The sequence below is a fragment of the Cynocephalus volans genome, chromosome 4 (genome assembly GCF_027409185.1).
Source record: "Cynocephalus volans isolate mCynVol1 chromosome 4, mCynVol1.pri, whole genome shotgun sequence".
Lineage (NCBI taxonomy): Eukaryota > Metazoa > Chordata > Mammalia > Dermoptera > Cynocephalidae > Cynocephalus > Cynocephalus volans.
Window position 1 is genome coordinate 155119353 of NC_084463.1, and position 17185 is coordinate 155136537.

Consider the following 17185-nt stretch of genomic DNA (forward strand, 5'->3'; position numbering starts at 1 on the left):
CTTTCAGGTCCTATATACTTTTCGTCATTTCATCATGTTGTCTAGCTGAATTTTCTTGTATCTCATTTCGTTTCCTTAGAATTATCACTCGAATTTCCTTTTCAGACATTTCAAGGCTTCTTGTTCTATAGGATCTAGAGCTTGAGAGTTACTACCCTTTGGTGGTATACTTTCTTGATTTTTCATATTTCTGGTATCTTTGCTTTGATGTTTAGTCATTGCCGCAGGGGATTTCACAATCCAGTGGTTTACACTATTGTCTGGCTAGGATGCTGCTGGGGCTGCCAATTTGGCATGGCTGCCTCAGTGTCTGCTCGGTTGACCACTGGTGCCCCAGGTGCATGGTTGCCTTGGGTTTTGGGCCTCTCTGGGGAGGTGCATTTCTGGTCAGCACACACTTGGCCAGGCTGGGGATGGAATCAGGTGGCAGCGGCAAGGCCTACCTACTGGGTCACACGCTAGCACGACAGGGTGTTTAGTCTCTGGGGATCTTGAACCTTTCTGGCTGGGTGCCTCTCTGATCGGCATGCAGTTGGCTGGTCTGGGGATGGAGTCGGGTGGCGGCAGGGAGGCGTACTTGCTGGGTCGCAGGCTGGCACTGCAGGGCACTTGGTCTCCGCAGACCTTGGGTCTCTCTGGTCGTGTTCCTCTCTGATCGGCACACACTCGGCCAGGCTGGGGATGGAGTCGCTTGCTTCTTTTATTCTGCCCTTCAAACACCAACCTATTATACATATATTCATTATTAAAGATAGAGGATTCGGAAATGTAAATATAGAAAATGAAAATTCCCCAGAATCATACTTTCCAGAAATGAGCATTGTCAATAGTTTGGTATATATTCTTCTACTATCTTATGGATTTAAAAAAATAGTTAAAAATTTTTTAATGAAATATTTGACACCTATACTTCTTAGTTTGTTAGGGCTGTTAGCACAGAGTACCACAGACTGGGTGGCTTAAATAACAGAAAATTTTCTTACAATTCTGGAGATTAGACATCTAAGATGAAAGTGTTCACAGAGTGGATTTCTTCTGAGGTCTCTTTTCTTGGCTTTTAGAAGGTTGTCTTCCCCTTTGTCTTCACATGATCTTTTCTCTGCGTCAGTCTGTGTCCTAATCTCCTCTTTTTATAAGGATACCAGTCATATTGGATTAGGGCCCACCCTGATGACCTCTTTTTAACTTGATTACTTCAAAGACAGTCACATTCTAAGGTACTGGAAGGTAAGGACTTTAACATGAGTTTTGGGGAAACATAATTTATCCCCAAACACACACAGGATGCATATGATATATGAAGATTATGAAGCAGAACAGTAAAACTAACATCAATCTACTACCTAACATAAGAAATACAAAATGACTAGTTTCCTACATTCTTATCTCAATGCCACTTCCCTAAACACTTCGAGAGGTAACTGCTGTTCTAAATCTATTTCTAAAAAATTATTGCCTCAGTTGCTTTCCCTTTTAAAGGTGCATTCCCTTCATTCGGTAGGCCAGGGATAACAGTGTGAGGCTCTCTGATAAGTGCCCCCTTCTCACACATATGTTTGTTTTTCCTCTACTTTCACAGCACAATTATCAACACAGAAGATCAGCTTCTGACTTCTGGGACCAGATATGTGGGGGGTTTCTCCTCACTATTGGGTCTCATGGATACCCTAGCTTCAGCACAGCCATGTTGAGCAGCTTTCCAGCTTTCCTCCCCCTTTCACTTTCCTCTCTGGGAACTGAGATTCCTCTCCTGGGAAGGGGTAAACATTACTGTTATTATCAAAGGAATGTCTTGTGGGCTGCATTTAGCATGCTTCAGGCTGGAATGCTTTGTACTGAGATAGTAGCTAATCAAGAGCCTTATGCCTTAATTGACCAGATGTTATCGGACCACAAGGGCTGTGTCACCTTGCATTCCACTGATTTCGAAATTGTCCATTACTCTGTCAGAACCCTCCCTAAAAGTCTTATAAACCTCCTATTTTCCTTGTTTCAGAGGAACTGATCTGGTTCAGTCTCCCCTCTACATTAGTGGAATAAGCTCTTGGCTGAAATAGCACCTGACTCGCTGAACCTAACACTCACCAGCAAGCAACCAATTCCATAGTGGCCACCAGCTGGGTGTCCTCTAATTCAATTCTGACACTATCTACTGAAGATAGCATCAGATCCTACAGGTTGAGGGCTCAGTCTCTAAGACTGTCCCCCTTCCACTTCTGATACCAGTCGCAAGCTACAGGTTGTTTCCACCTGTGCTTCTGACCAACTGGCTATAAATTGAAGTTCCCACAGCGCACTCCTTAGGTTCGACTAATTTGCTGAGTGGCTCACAGAACACCGGGAAACACGTACTTACATTTACCCATTTATTATGAAGTATATCACAAAGGATACAGATGAAGAGATGCACAGGACAAAGTATGGGGGAAGAGATGCAGAGCTTCCATGCCCTCCCTGGGAGCACCACCCTCAGAAACCTCCATGTGCTTGGCTATCCAGAAGCTCTCTGAACCCAGGCCTCTTGGGTTTTTATGGAGGTTTCATTACATAGGCATGTTTGATTAAATCATTGGCCGTTGGTGATCAGCTTAACCAGCCCCTCTCCCCTCCACAGAGGTTGTTGGTAGAGCCCAGTGTTATAACACCAAGGTGAAGGGTATGAATCCTCTTTCCTTCCAGCCACCAAAAAATAAAAATAAAGTCCCACCTTGTTCTTTCCTGTGACCACCCCTCATCCTGAAGCTACCTAGGGGCTGCCAACCATCAGTCAATCATTAGCATACAAAAAGACAGCATTTTGGAGATTCTAAGGATTTTAGGAGTTGTATGTCAGGAGACTGGGATGAAGACCAAACATATAATTTCACAATATCACAGCTTCCCATTGCAATAAAAATAAATCCTTTTAAGGCCCTGTGTGGTCACTGGCTGCCCCACTCCCTTCACTCCAGGGACATTGACCTTCTGTGGTTGCTTGAACTCTTCAAATTCATTCTCATCTCAAGGGCTGCCTTTTTCATTTTGCTTAAGGTGCTCTTCCTAGATGCATGCATGGCTGTCCTCCCCCCTCTCACCACTCATGTTTCTGCTTAACTGTTACCTGCCCACCGAGGCCTTCCCTGACTACTCTGTCTAAGTACTCTTGATTCCACTACCCACAGAACAGGGTTTTAGTTTGTCTTTGTCACCACTGTACCTGGAGTAATCTGAGACACACAAGTGCTTGCCTGACTTACATTATCAAATTGTCCCTGACCTAGGGGATGTTGTGATAAAATTAGTGACAACGTATTTTGAAATGTTCTTGCACATACAGGCTAATTTATTACATCAAGATCTGTTCTCTGAATAACCCCATTAAGCTCTGTTTCTTAATAGTATGACTATTTCATGACCAGATATTTGTTGGATGCCTGCTAGGTGTTGACCCTGTGCTGGGTTTTGGTGTACAGCTATGAACAAGAAAGACTATTTCTGCATTTGTGGAGCTCACATATTAATGCAGTGAATTAATGAACAAACAAATCACCTCTGACTGAATACATCTAATGTAAGAAAATGCATTTCAGAATATTGGGAGGGGCTGGTTGATTAGCTCAGTTGGTCAGAGCTCAGCCTTTTAACACCAAGGTCAAGGGTTTGGATCCCCTTACTGGCCAACAACCAAAAAAAAAAAAAAAAAAAAATTGGGAAGGAGGAAGCAAGGAGTCCTATTTTTTTCTCTTTTCAAAATGTTTAAATCAAAAGGACATACCAGACAGCTGTGTCCCTGTGACTCCGATCGTTATATATTGCAGTTGGTCCCAATAATTACAACCTGAATTGTCCCTTTTTTGACATTACTGAGAGGCAATTATTTACTTTGCCTACTGAGAGTGAAGGCATTAAAATCCAATCAAAATAGTTTGCAGATGTGACTTTAAAGCCTCACAGCTTTTCAGCTGCTCCTACATGAAGCAAGAGTCCAGGAATAGCAGCCTTCTTGCATCCAGAAAACTAGATGTCAGGCTTAAAACTTAAGGATTAAATCCCACTTTTAGCCTTCACCGGCTTAATGGTCTTGCTCACCTAGTTTTGATACTGTACAATTATAGTTGCCTACCCTATTTTAAAAGGTTATAGAAAGAATTGAATTAGAAAATGAATGTGTGTTCTTTGTACGCTATATAATAGCTATAGAAATGTAAGGTGATACTGTAGGTTTACCTTCGTTTTTTGTTGGATACACAATGGTGACTGACAAGTATTTGAATACTGAATCCTATTAACTGAGGAGAAGTTAAATAAATTATGGCACAATCGCACACAGTGGATGTAGCATTCTTGATCCTGTTCACGATGCCAATTGTAAAGGTACTCGACCACGACTATGCCAGTTGTGGTGTTCTTTTACCTGCTGGTAATCCTGAACCGACTGGGCTGATTGTTGAGCTAAGGCTGGGTCTGGAGCCCCCAGACACCTCAAGCCCATTCACAGACTGGGTCACAAACCCTTCATACGCCAGGCTGTGCCACCAGATCCCACACATGCCAGGCTGGGTCACCAGACACCTTCACGCAGGTCTATGAGCTAGGTAACCGACCAAAAGGTCCTTGGAAGCCACAGCTTGCAAAGCATGGCTGTGCCAGGTGGATGCCCAAGGCCGATGCATGCCCACCTGCCTCACCAAACTAACTCTCTCTCTCTCTCTCTCTCACAAGAATGGCAACAAAACTAAAAAGATACATTGGCATGCATGCACACTAATACACACACACACACACACACACACACACACACACACACACAATTTGCTTACAATGGATGTGCTGAACCACACCCAATTGGACTCAAGGCGAGGGCCCTGACCAAACTATTCTATTTTCCCAACAGTGGAACACCACACGACCATCAAAAAGAACAGAGTAGCTCTGTATATACTGACACCGAAAGATGTCCATGATGTACTAAAAAAAAAAAAACAACAAAAAAAACTAAAAATATCTACAATTCTATCTGTGTGTGCACAGACATAAAGAGATCACTTGGAGGACAATGCACTAAAAAGTTAGCAGTGGTTTTTCTGGGGTGTGGAATTTGAGATACTTTCCCTTTATTAGTTATATGCAGATTCCTTTTTCATTCTTCAGATTTGTACAATTGAAGCAATTAAAGAGATTTTATATTCATAACTGGCAAAGGACACACATCACTCATTACCTAGCTTCCTTCTAGATATTTCCCAGACCTCAAGTCTGATTTCAGTTAATATTGCTTTGGAGAGTGAACTTAGCTAAATTGGGAGCTTGGAGAGTCACACTGAATAATAAATAAGCTCCTCAGAACAGCCTTATGTGCAACATTTGCAAAATAGAAAGCAAACTTGTCATGAGACCTGCAATCTACTTGCAACTGTGACTCTGATGCAAGAAGGAAGGTCAAAACAATGCTGTTTGGTGATTTTAAGATTCTGAATCCAAGCTGGATGGTTAGCTCAGTTGGACAGAGAGAGTTTGGTGTTAGAACATCGAGGTCAAGGGTTGGGATCCCGAACAAAAAAAAAACAAACACAATAAGAACTTGTTTCCTAAAAACCCAGATGCAAATTTCTTAGAAATCACCATAGTAATGTATTTAAGCATAGTTGGGAGAAGAGAAAAAATCTAAGACCTCTTCAATCTCCCACTTCTGCTTTTCACACAATGAAAATTACCATCCATTACCATCCAAAAGTAGATGACTGTCAAATTCAGAAAGTCTTGTCTTGGCCTTCCTAATGTTTATCAGAGCAACTTTGATGATTCAAAAGCCAAAGTTTGGAAAAAATGCGACAGTGTAAATATTGGGATATAGCTTGGATTTGTTAAACTGGCTCTTTATCCCTGAAGTGGTAATATCATCTTAAAAATTCATAATGGAATAGCCGACCACATCTCTCAGGATAATTGCCTTGCTTTCAGATGACTTTTTCAGACTCCTAGCATATTCACCTGCTATACAGTCAAATGCACTGGCTATGAAGTCAAGCACAACTAGATTAGACACTCACCTTGCTAGAACTTATTTTCTCACTAGAAATAGATGGCTACCATTTTTAGCAGTTTTTAAGAGAATAACCGTCTTTTATGGTTGTAATAAAATATATGCTCATTGAAGACAAATTTGGAAAATATGGAAAAGCTGGAACAAGGACCTACAAACAAAATCCTCCCCCTCCCTGACCCCCTCCTCCACCTTCCCCCTTAAAGGCAACCATTGCTATTTGGTCATCCTCAATTGCATTTTCTTCCCTCCATATATTTTTTCTCCATTCTATGTTACATACAGAGAGCCTAGTTTTTACTTAACATTATATTCTTAGTATTTTCCTATGTAACTTCTTCAAAAACAATTTTTAAGAATTTTTTTTCTAAAACCAAGCATTTTCTCTGTAAAAAATATTTGAAATTACTGAAAAGCAAAAGGAAAACGAAGTCCCCCATAATCCCATCACCTAGAGATAAACACCAGTAACCTTTAGGAACATATCCTTCCAATATTCTTTTTGTTTTTTTAATCATATATGCATTTTCCTTAAAAAAAAAAAAATTGGATTCAAAGCACATAAGCTTTCCCCCCACACTATATCATAAACACTTTCCACGATTAAATAGTATGCCTCTCTAATTGTCCATGACATATGGATTATCATTTACTTAACCACTGTGATGTTGGACATTTAGGTTATTTCTGATTTTTCTATTATATATAAGGCTGTGATATGCATCTTTGCTTTATAATCTTTCCTTAGATTTCTAAAGCCAAATTAACTGATCAAATCCTATGGATACTTTTGAAGCTTTTCACATTGCCAAAGCACTTTCCAGAAATGTAGAAATTTATTCCCATCAGTGAGTGGCAGGCCCAAATTCTCATTAGCATTATTTTTTAAAGCTTTTATGAATTTGATAGGTTAAAAATTGTTTTTATTTCTCTTGATTACTAGCGGGGGTGAACTTCACAGTATTATTCACTTGCATTTTCTTTTATGAGCTCTTATTCAAAAGCTTGTTAGCTATTATCCATTAGGATTTATTACCTATTACTTATCAGTCATCTTTTTCTTAAGATTTCATACATTGATGTCAGTTTTTAACTCTGTGCCACATTATTGTAAATTATTTTAGTGCATCATCTAATTTGATTTTGACTTATATTAGTAGGGAATTTAATATTGTCCTCCTTGGTTACTCTTGAGGCTTAAAAATGACTTTTAAAGCATCTAGAACTATATCTGGTACATACTACATGACTCAAAAATGAGTTGGATCCCTGTACCAGCGAACAGCCAAAAAAAAAAAAAAAAAAAAAATTGATATTGTTATTATAAACTATTGTTATATTCATAAAGTACAAGCACTTTTTGGTCTTCTCACAAAAAGCATAAATTAAATTTTCTAGACTAGGGCGAATATTTCTCATACTGTGGTGGAGAAATACAGTCTAAAGAGCAGCAGAGAGCATCACACCTGAGTTCCTTTCTTGGGTTTACCACTAACCAGCCATGATACTTTGGGCGTCACTGCACTCAAAGCTTCAGCTTCCTTTGATACTGAATGCGAGTTCTGGACTATATGCTCTCTGAGGTTTTCCTCCCTTCTGAATCTAGTTTTCTGAGAATGTAAGGACATCCCCAGGCCAGTCCACCCTAACAAAGCAGGGCTATCTAATGAGACCATGTGTTCTTTCAAGAGGTGAGAACAGGGCCGAGCCCGTGGCGCACTTGGGAGAGTGCGGTGCTAGGAGCTCAGCGACACTCCCGCCGCGGGGGTTCCGGATCCTCTATAGGAATGGCCAGTGCACTCACTGGCTGAGTGCCGGTCACGAAAAGGACAAAAAAAAAAAAAAAAAAAAAAGAGGTGAGAATAAATCTTTTACCAGAATATAACTTTACTCCCTCACAGCAATAATACCCTGTGTGAGTCCCCTACACCGTCACCCCAGGCAATATATTTAACCCCAATGAGCCTGTCCCCTCATCAGAAAAAAATAAGCTTTATGTAAGTAGGGGCCCAATAATGTCAAATTATCTCCCTTCCCGTTTATCATTTAAAACTTTTTTCTGCCTTCCTCTACTTGTTTACTGATTCTTTTATCTTGAACATATTCAAGTACAAAGGATACTCATGTCTAAAATAATTAAAATAAATTACTATAAAGAATGACCACGCTTTTTGCATCTCCTTTGAGGAGCTGAATTTTGAGATATAATATAGCCAGCGCCAAGGAAATACTAACCATACAGATAAATGTCAAACTGGGCTGGCTACATGAGTCTCTTAAAATTCAGGGGAAAGATTCACATATACCTATAGATGGGATGGAGAAGATGAACTACAGTGTATCTACTAAAATTTATAATTCTGTTTTGTAGTTAAGATGGGGAGGACTGAAAGCATCCTAGGTTTTTATTGCCTCTATTTTTTTTTTTTTTTGTCAGTTGACAGTAAAGGGATCCAAACCCATCCGATCTTGGTGTTACAAGGCTGTGCTCTTATCAACTGAGCTAACTGGCCAGCCCTCAATCCTAGGCTTTTAAAGAGAAAGGTACCATATAAAAATATTTATCTGTTTTCCTTACAGCAAAATAAAAAGGTAAAAGCATTAGGTAATAATTTCCTTACCAATCCCCAACATCAAGAAGTTTGCCAGTCTATCTAAATATGCTAGAAACACATTAAAAATAATGTTCAGAAGTAGGAAGTAGAAATGCAGACACACATTTTCTTCAAGTATACAATTTATTTTTATTTACAATACCCTATAAAAATGTAAATTTAGAAACTTTTATTTTCATTAATTAGAACCAAACAAAAAAGATAAAGCACAGTAAGGAAGAAATAATAACCAAGTATTCACTTGATCAGTTGTGAAGGGAAGGTAGGAAAGTGGAAATCGTCAGTAGATAATGGTAGAGGGAGCTAGGTAATGTCACTGGGGAAACAGCTGGTGGGACCTGGGGCTACAGAATGAGAAGAAATGGAGACGGAGAACAAGGACAGCCAGTTATAAGAGGATTTTACTGTTGTACAATACATGTATGTGCAAAATGTTTATCCTCTTTAAATATCATAACCTGTCTTCCCCCTCTCCACTACATTCGAAAAGGTGAGAACAGCAGAAAGTAGATCAAGATGGTCATGTAAAATTAATTCAGATTTAATTTTCTTCAGGGCTGTAATCAGTAGGGATCAAAACCCCTTATCCTGGATGACTGCTAAATGGGAGGGGGTAAGTAAAAAAGATCATGGCCAGCTGTCCCTGCTAGGATTCAAACCCAGGCCCTTGGCTGCCTAGGAATGGGACTTGGGTGAGATGGAGCAGCAAGGAAGAAGGTCTGCCCATTTTGTGAAGGAGGCTAAAGAGCAGAGCAGGCCAAACTTAGATTCCATGGTTGCACCTGGAGGTTTCTACCCATGTCACCAAATTAAAATGGGAAGAGAAAAGTAAAAGCACGGCTTACTGAAGTAGTCTCAGGAAGACAAGGGTGCTTGTGCAAAAAGCTACACTGTGGAAACAGGCTGCAAGTGAGGATCAGACTGGTTGATATTAAATGCACTTGAGCGGACAGGCTCAGGTACACTGTAATTGTAGCAGGAAAAAGGCTTAACCATGTGCTGTTTCCATGAAAGTGGACAGAAACAAAGGAAATACAGGTGGGGAGGAGAAAAATGACTTCTCGGCCTAGAGCTTGGTATTAGCCAATAAAGAGTTCTGATTTTATTAAACGTGCTACATACCCTGTATTTATATTAAAACAAGTAGAATCCACCAAATTAAATACAAGATAGAATAGAAACAGACTAAAAATAGATCAGCTGGTTTGTCTTTAGAGGTATGTGTCAACTAAATATTTTTCAATCTAAAACTCATTCTTTAAGAACACTCTGGAGATCACACAAAGATATGTATAGGGGTGTGTGTGTGTATCTGTCTGTGTCTTGATTTCTACTAATTGGCTCTCCTACAGTCATATTAATATGGGGCAATGAAAAAAAGACTTCAGTAGGATTAGGGAAGAAATCCTTTGGCAGGCTACTATCTACTCTGAACTGGAGTAGTGGTGGTGGGATAAAGGGAGAGGTTATATTTGTGACTCTAGGGCAAAAGAAAATGCAAAATTGAGAAGAATTGAGTAAAAGTAGGACATGCAGAATTGTAACACAGAAGGTAAAGAAGAAACCAGCAGAAGTATCACCCAGCCAAATTTCATAGAGCAGTGGGGAAATACCTGGCATTTAGAGATAACCCCTGTAAGTAGGAATTGATCCCACAAAACTTTGCTTTGGGGAATAAGCTACCTTCCCTCCCTCATTAAAAACACTCTATTGGTGACGGCAGCAGTGCAGGTGGCAGCCAAAAGGAGATACAGGACACACTTGGAGATCTTTTATCGTATCCCCTGAACTAGCCTAAGGGTATAAAGAAAGAGAAAGGAAACATTTGTATAAATGAATTAAAACAGAAGGCAATCTTTTGCATTAAAGTTACATCCTTATAAGAATTCTCATAACAAAACATCCACAGTATGTTTTCACTCTTAGCATTTAGTCAACTTCTAGGAGGGCACTGTTGCACCCAGTACAAGGTTCTGTACCTAGTAGATACATGAATCAACTAATAAAAGTCTTTAATCTCTTCCACCAAATTCAGCTGTATCCCTCCATGCACCCAATCATAACTTCTAAAGTACCAACTTTAGTGAAACATGAAGCCCTCCTTTTTCAAACTTACTGCAGTTTTGTCTCCAGCAAGTTCAGTTTCTGCCGGTCAACATAACGAGAAAAGAGGGACACTAGGTTTGTGGGTATAGAGATTGGCTTGGCCAGGGCAGCTTGGGGAATCCGGAGAAGTTCTCGGGTTGCCATAAACATCACCTCCATCCTGACAGGGAAAACCCGTAATAACAATATGAGAAAATAAAATAAAAAGGTTATCTAAAAGAACTTAAAATAAGAGAAGAAACACTGACCACTGGTTATTTTGCGTTGATTCTGTAGCAGGGTCTGAGCTCTGCAGGTCTTCCCCACGGCTCAGGAGGAGGAGGAGAAGGGACAAGCCGAACTACAAAGGAAGATAATAAAACTCAACACTGCAGCTAAATCTCCTCCTCCACCACTGTTAGGGAACTCTGGCATTAGATGAGGTACAGCACTAAATCAAAATGACATCACTGCTGTGTTCTGTGAAACCAGACACAGATAACACAAACATGAGCTGAGAAGCTGTGTCTTTCTCCAGCATGTACTCTGGCACAGCAATGACCAATACAGTCAATGGAAATGGAAAGTCATGGTGTCCCACAGTGCTCTTTGCTCCCCACCCTGAGGTGAAAAAGATGATTTTTCCCTTCTGTGGAAAATGTGGGATTTGGCTTTTCTCCTACTTACAAGAACTGAAATGGAAAATGAAATGAAATTGAAAACAAAAGTCAAATGAAGACAAACTTTGATACAGAAAATTAAAGTTCATGGAAAAAAGAAAAAACAGTAAATGGGGTAAAATATTTTGAATTCAGAAAAAAGAGGCGGCTGGCTGGTTGGCTCAGTTGGTTACAGCATGGTTTTATACACCAAGGTAAAAAGGGGTTCGGAGTCCTGTACTGGCCAGCCACCAAAAAAAAAAAAAAAAAAAAAAGAAAGAAAAGAAAAGAAGAAAAAAAAAAAGGTGTTAAGAACATCTACAAAAAAGGGTAACTGAAATAATCAGGGTATAAAGAGAAAATTTTCTTAAAAAAAAGGACACTCCTATCTGAAAATATAAAGACTTAGGGAGGATGTTAATAGGAGTCTAAAAAATAAAAAGAGAAAGGATAAACATATATTCAACCATATCTAGGATTATTAAAATTCAGCAACATGCTTTAGAGCCTAAGATACACAAAATTTTGTTCTATTCAGTGGGCACTAAAAGCAGGAAATATATAGTCTAAAGTGGCATAGGATGAAAACAGAAATAGGGACAAGAAGTACTAGGTTAAATGTAGGAAGCCACAATGAATCATAAAGGGAAGCTGACAATATTTTGGAATTCTATCCCACCTTTCTGAGTTCACCTCATAGAAGATAACCTTGTCTTTCTACAAAATTTCCCTTCATGTTACCATCAGAAAAAAAACACTGTGCTATATAATCTTGTCTTATCTCATGATTTTCTACTGCCTTCACCAAATAACAGGAGGCACATCACTGATTACTCCAGAACCCCATCTTATGTCCCCTGAGGCACTGTCACCTGTCTCTGATGTACTGCCCTTCAGAGTCATGTTTGGCAGGTTTTCAGGTGCAAGGGAGAAAGAGGCCTTGGGACTACTTTTTCATCTCTATGGTACAGAATAAACCTTAATGAGAACCTACTATATACCAGGCATTGTACTGACCTATTCACAGCTGTCATCTCATCTAAGTACAGGACAACACTGAAAGTCTACATCATCACCTCCACATTACAGATCAGGAAACTATGGCTCAGCAAAGTGAAATAATCTGTCCAGGTTCACAAAGCTAAAAGTGGCAGGCAAGGACTGAAACGTGGTCTAAAAACTCACATTCTTTCCCCCTTATTAAGCTTCTCCTAGGAATCTCTGGATCTTTAATCTGATGTAAATAAAATATGAAATGGGAGGTTCTACTCTTTATAGTCTTATGACAGAGAACACTAACTGCCTACCTAATATGCCTTCCTCCTCATTATTAGAACTCTGACTTTGTTGTGACAATGGTGTGAACTAAAAGATATTTTCCAGCCTCCCGTGCAGTTAGACGTGGCTATGTGACTAAGTCTTGGCAATTAATATTGAGAAGTTGTTGGTTAGAACTCCTGAAAAGGTCCCAGTAAGGAGGACAGACAGCTAATCCATACCTTTTTGCCCTCCACACTCATTCTTCTTCCCGATGTAAAACTGTGTCTTGAATCCCACAACCATCTTGGACCATAAGGGATCATGAACGTGAAAGCCACTGCTATGAATGGCAGCAAAGAAAAACGGAAGGAGCCTGGGTCCCTGATGCCACTGAGTGGATCTACTATATCAGATTTATTTCACATGAGATACATAAAATCCTATTTTGTTGGAACCACTGTTATTTCTAGCCTCTGTTACTAGGAGCTTAATGTAATCCCCGACTGAAAGAAGCCTTTTTTACAAGTAGCCACAGCCATAGCAGCCATTATTTTTATCCATAACTCAAATTTAGATGCCTCAGAAAGTTCAGGGATGTAAAAGGGCAAGACCACCTTGTTCTGGAGCACAGCAGTGAGGTGAGGATTGAAGGGTGCTGGTGCAGCTGCACTTTGAGGTAGGTTCATTAGCTGTTGCAGAAGGCTGGTGACAGTCACTGATGGAAGATGATAGAGGAGGAGAGAGAAGGGACTCAGTAAGCATGGCAGCACCTACAAAGAGTAAATAAAAGCATTACCTCCTGGCAGTTGTTACTTTAGTTACCCTCCATCAGTAGGCATGGATGGAAGGATGCTCACATGTATACTCAACCACTTAAGGCAAGATTTAAGAAAAAAGGGGTGATGGATTCTAAGGTACCTACTGAGAACTTTGTCATCTCAATTTGCATTGGAAACACCAATACTTGTGTGAACCAAGGGTGTAAAACCACCTCTCAAATACGAGGGTATTTCAAAAATTTCATGGAAAAGTGAAATGAAAGATAATATGAATTCTTCCACGAACTTTTTGAAGTACACTTGTACATACCAAGACTCATGCTAAAACATCAATATTTTAACTCATTCCACACATATTTAAATGTCTACGAAGTGTCAAGCACAGTGGGCTAAAAACAAAATGGTAAACAGGACATAGACCCTCAGGGATCTAAAGTATAGTGGCAAAGACGTGGTTAACTGGCAATTTCAATATATCATGAGAATATAGGTTAAGTTCAGAATTATACAGAACTACTGAGAAGTATTTTCAGACTTAATTACAACTTGTTTTAGCCTTATAAAAGCTCAGTGAGGAAATAAAGAAATGACTGACTGATTTTTGTAGATTATTAAAGAAGCTAAGTGATCAGAACCTCAACATTCAGTTACATGGCTAGTAGCTAGAACCAGACCCCAGCACTGTTGAATTCTAGCCTTCTAGTCATTCATTCCATTTTTGCCATGTGGCCCAAACTGGAAAGTTAAAAATACAGACTACTAATGTGACTAGATTATATATAACACATGCCCATGGTATAAAAAGTGACGGTTGGTTTTACTTTGAATGGCATCCAAGGATGGAAAGTAGACCACTTTTTGTGGTCAAGTACCCTAAACAAAGCTTTTATTATGGAGATTTAAAAGAACATACAAAAGTACAAAGACCAGTATAATGAAGTTCATATATCCACCACCCAATTTCAACAACAACCAAACTGCTAACATTTTGCCAATATCATTAAATCCATGTTCCTCCTATATCATATCATTTCATAGAAAAAAAATTCAGTTTTTATCTCTAACAAAGAAAGTCTCACAATATCACACCTAACAAAATTAACAATTTAAGATCATGTAACATCTACTCCAAATTCAAATTTCTCCAATTGTCTCAAAAATAACTTTTAGCAGCTTATTTGTTCTAATCATGATTCAAACAAGATCCATACATTGCATTTGTCTAAGGTTTTAAAAATCTGTCACAGGTCCTTTGCCACTGCCTACCTCCTTTTCTCACACCATTTATTTGTTGAAGAAACTGGGTTATTTGTCTCATAGTTTGTATCTGGCTAATGGCATCTCTGTGGTGTCACTTAGCAGGTTCTGCTATCCTCTGTTTTTTCCCTACAAACTGATAGTTAGAATTACAGGTTTGATTAGATCCAGGTTCAATGAGGAGGGTGGGGGGTGCAGGAGGGGCCTGCAAGGAAACTCTACGGATAGAGCTGTGTGCTTTCTATCGCATTACGTCAAGAAGCCCATAGTGTTCAGGTGTCCCACTCTTAATGGTGTTAACAGTGCATCAGTGGGTTCAGGCGCTGTCACCCTGTTCCAACCATTGTAAAGTTCCCTGTCCACTTTTCACCTAATGTTTTTAGCAGCCAGTAATGACTGCTGTCCAGATTAACCTGACTGACCGCTTCTCCATCAAGACTTGCAAAATAGTTATTTTCTAATTTTATCATTCCTTTTGCATTTATTGGCTAAAATTCTTCCTTAAAGAAGAACTTTGTGTTATCAACTTGCTGGTTACCATGACAATTAGTTGTTATGGAATGGCAGGACATATAAATGCTTGGTTCTTTTCTTTTATTTGCCAATTTTTAGAACAATGAGTTGATAGCCTAGTAATCTCCAAAGGTGAGCAATACTCATATATTTTTGGTATCATTATAAACTCATTAGATTAAATAGACTTGATAAATTCCAATCCACTGCTTTAATGTTTCTTTCTGATACAAATTATCCTACTTTTGGCCAACAGGAGCCCCTTCAAGTTGCTATCCCTTAAACAAGACCCTAGTGATCTGTTAGCTGCTTTGTTTTCTGGCACAAGGTATTCCAGAATTATCTTGTATATTTTATACCTCAGACCTGAAACCAGCTATCACTTCAAGAAAACAGTATTTAGAGACATGGTCCATTACTCTTTAACATCCAGGTAAAAATTCAGCCTCACCAGTTTTCCTCATTAGGTAAGCTCCACAAAGGCAGGCATTTTTGTATTTGTAGCTCCTAGCACCTAGAACTAGGTGCTGTATTTCTAAGAAGGAATATAGTGCCTGATACATAGAAGTATTCAATAAATATTTGCTGAATGAAAAAAACTCTCCCAAACTTGTTTCCATTGATGTATTCCTGTGAGATTATCATGAATAACCAACTGCCTCATTGCCTACAATTTATAGGCTCAACGGTAGCTGTTACCTTCTAGTCTAGCCTTTTATTTTTTCCAGGATAAACCTCGAATCCTTAAACTTTCCTCCAAACCATTTTTTGTTTTTGGAATCTTTAAAAACTGTATTTGTCTCATCCCACTTCACTTTTTCCAATGACAAGACCTAAACTTCTCATTCATTTCTTTTGCAGATACTAAAGTTTCTAGGGTCTACAGAAGGAATAATTTCCAACTTTTTCATGGTATACCACTTAGGTATCCATGGCACTGTTTGTTTTCAGGGGACTGATTACCTGGATGGTTGTTGTTCAACTTGTAGTCTACTATAACAGGTTAACTCCCACACATTTTATTATTCTGAATCTCATACTTATTAATACTAGTCCTTTGTCCTAACCTTATCTATTTCTTGTTTTGAATTTCCTGAGATTGTTCTAAATTTTGCTAATTTTTCAAGTGCTATGACAGGGATAAGCAGAGAGAAACTCTAACTAAGGCTTAACTTGTAAACATGAAAACTGTGTTTCATTGATCCAGCCCAGTTTAGATCATGATAAAAATTATTCAAATCAGCACTGCTGATTCCTGTGGTACACCATTCAATTAAGTCTACACGCTAATGTTGTTACTGATAAGAGTCCAATGAGTGATATTTTATATCCAGCAAAGTTAGCAAGACCAGAAGTTTTCAAACTTCGGTGAGAGTCAGATTCAGCTGGGACCTTGTTAAAGAAACAGAAGCCCAGATCCTCCTGCAAATTCTGATCCAACAGTTTGTGGTAGGGTTGAATTATCTGCTTCACAGGTGATTCTGATCCAGACCACATATTCACAATGTTAAGTAAGATAGAACTGCTGCTTTCCTTACATTTAGAAACATGGTCTGTTCAACCAAATATGGGATTAAAAATATAGGCCTGGAGTACTTAACATTTTGCTTTAAATAATCAAATCATAGTAGCAGAGGTTAGACAAAACGACACAAAAGGGAGAAGAGGAAGAAAGTAAGTTTGGATTCTAGAAATCTTAACTACAAAGACTCAAAGGAATGATGCCCCACATGGTGAATCACCTCATCTTGTGCATCCTTCTTGATAAGGAAAGGGAGGTTCCTGGCTGTTGTCATGAGAATGTCAGCTGCTTGCTCTGTGGAGAGGAAAGGAAGAATACGGGCAACCAATCTCTTCCCTTTTCGGATACACATGATCTGTACAAAGTGGTCATCACTTGGCCTGCAAGGGAAAAAAATCCCAACTTAAGTCACCCAGAGCAACATATGAAATCCTCATTTTTTTTCTTAGATGTTACCAGATGAATACACTGTA

The 17185-nt window shown here is 39.2% G+C and overlaps 1 protein-coding gene across 2 annotated transcripts in view; it reads right to left on the reverse strand.

The window, feature by feature from the left end:
* Nucleotides 1-8741: 8741 nt before the first annotated feature.
* PATL1 (PAT1 homolog 1, processing body mRNA decay factor) overlaps nt 8742-17185 on the reverse strand; it is a 28617-nt gene continuing 20173 nt past the window's right edge. For both annotated transcript variants that reach the window (XM_063094401.1, XM_063094400.1), the window contains exons 15-19: nt 16933-17092; nt 13256-13411; nt 10992-11083; nt 10754-10903; nt 8742-10431 (exon numbers count right to left, since the gene is read on the reverse strand). In XM_063094401.1, coding sequence (XP_062950471.1) covers nt 10410-10431; nt 10754-10903; nt 10992-11083; nt 13256-13411; nt 16933-17092 — 580 coding nt within the window. In that variant the 3' untranslated portion in view covers nt 8742-10409. The remainder of the gene's footprint in view (nt 10432-10753; nt 10904-10991; nt 11084-13255; nt 13412-16932; nt 17093-17185) is intronic.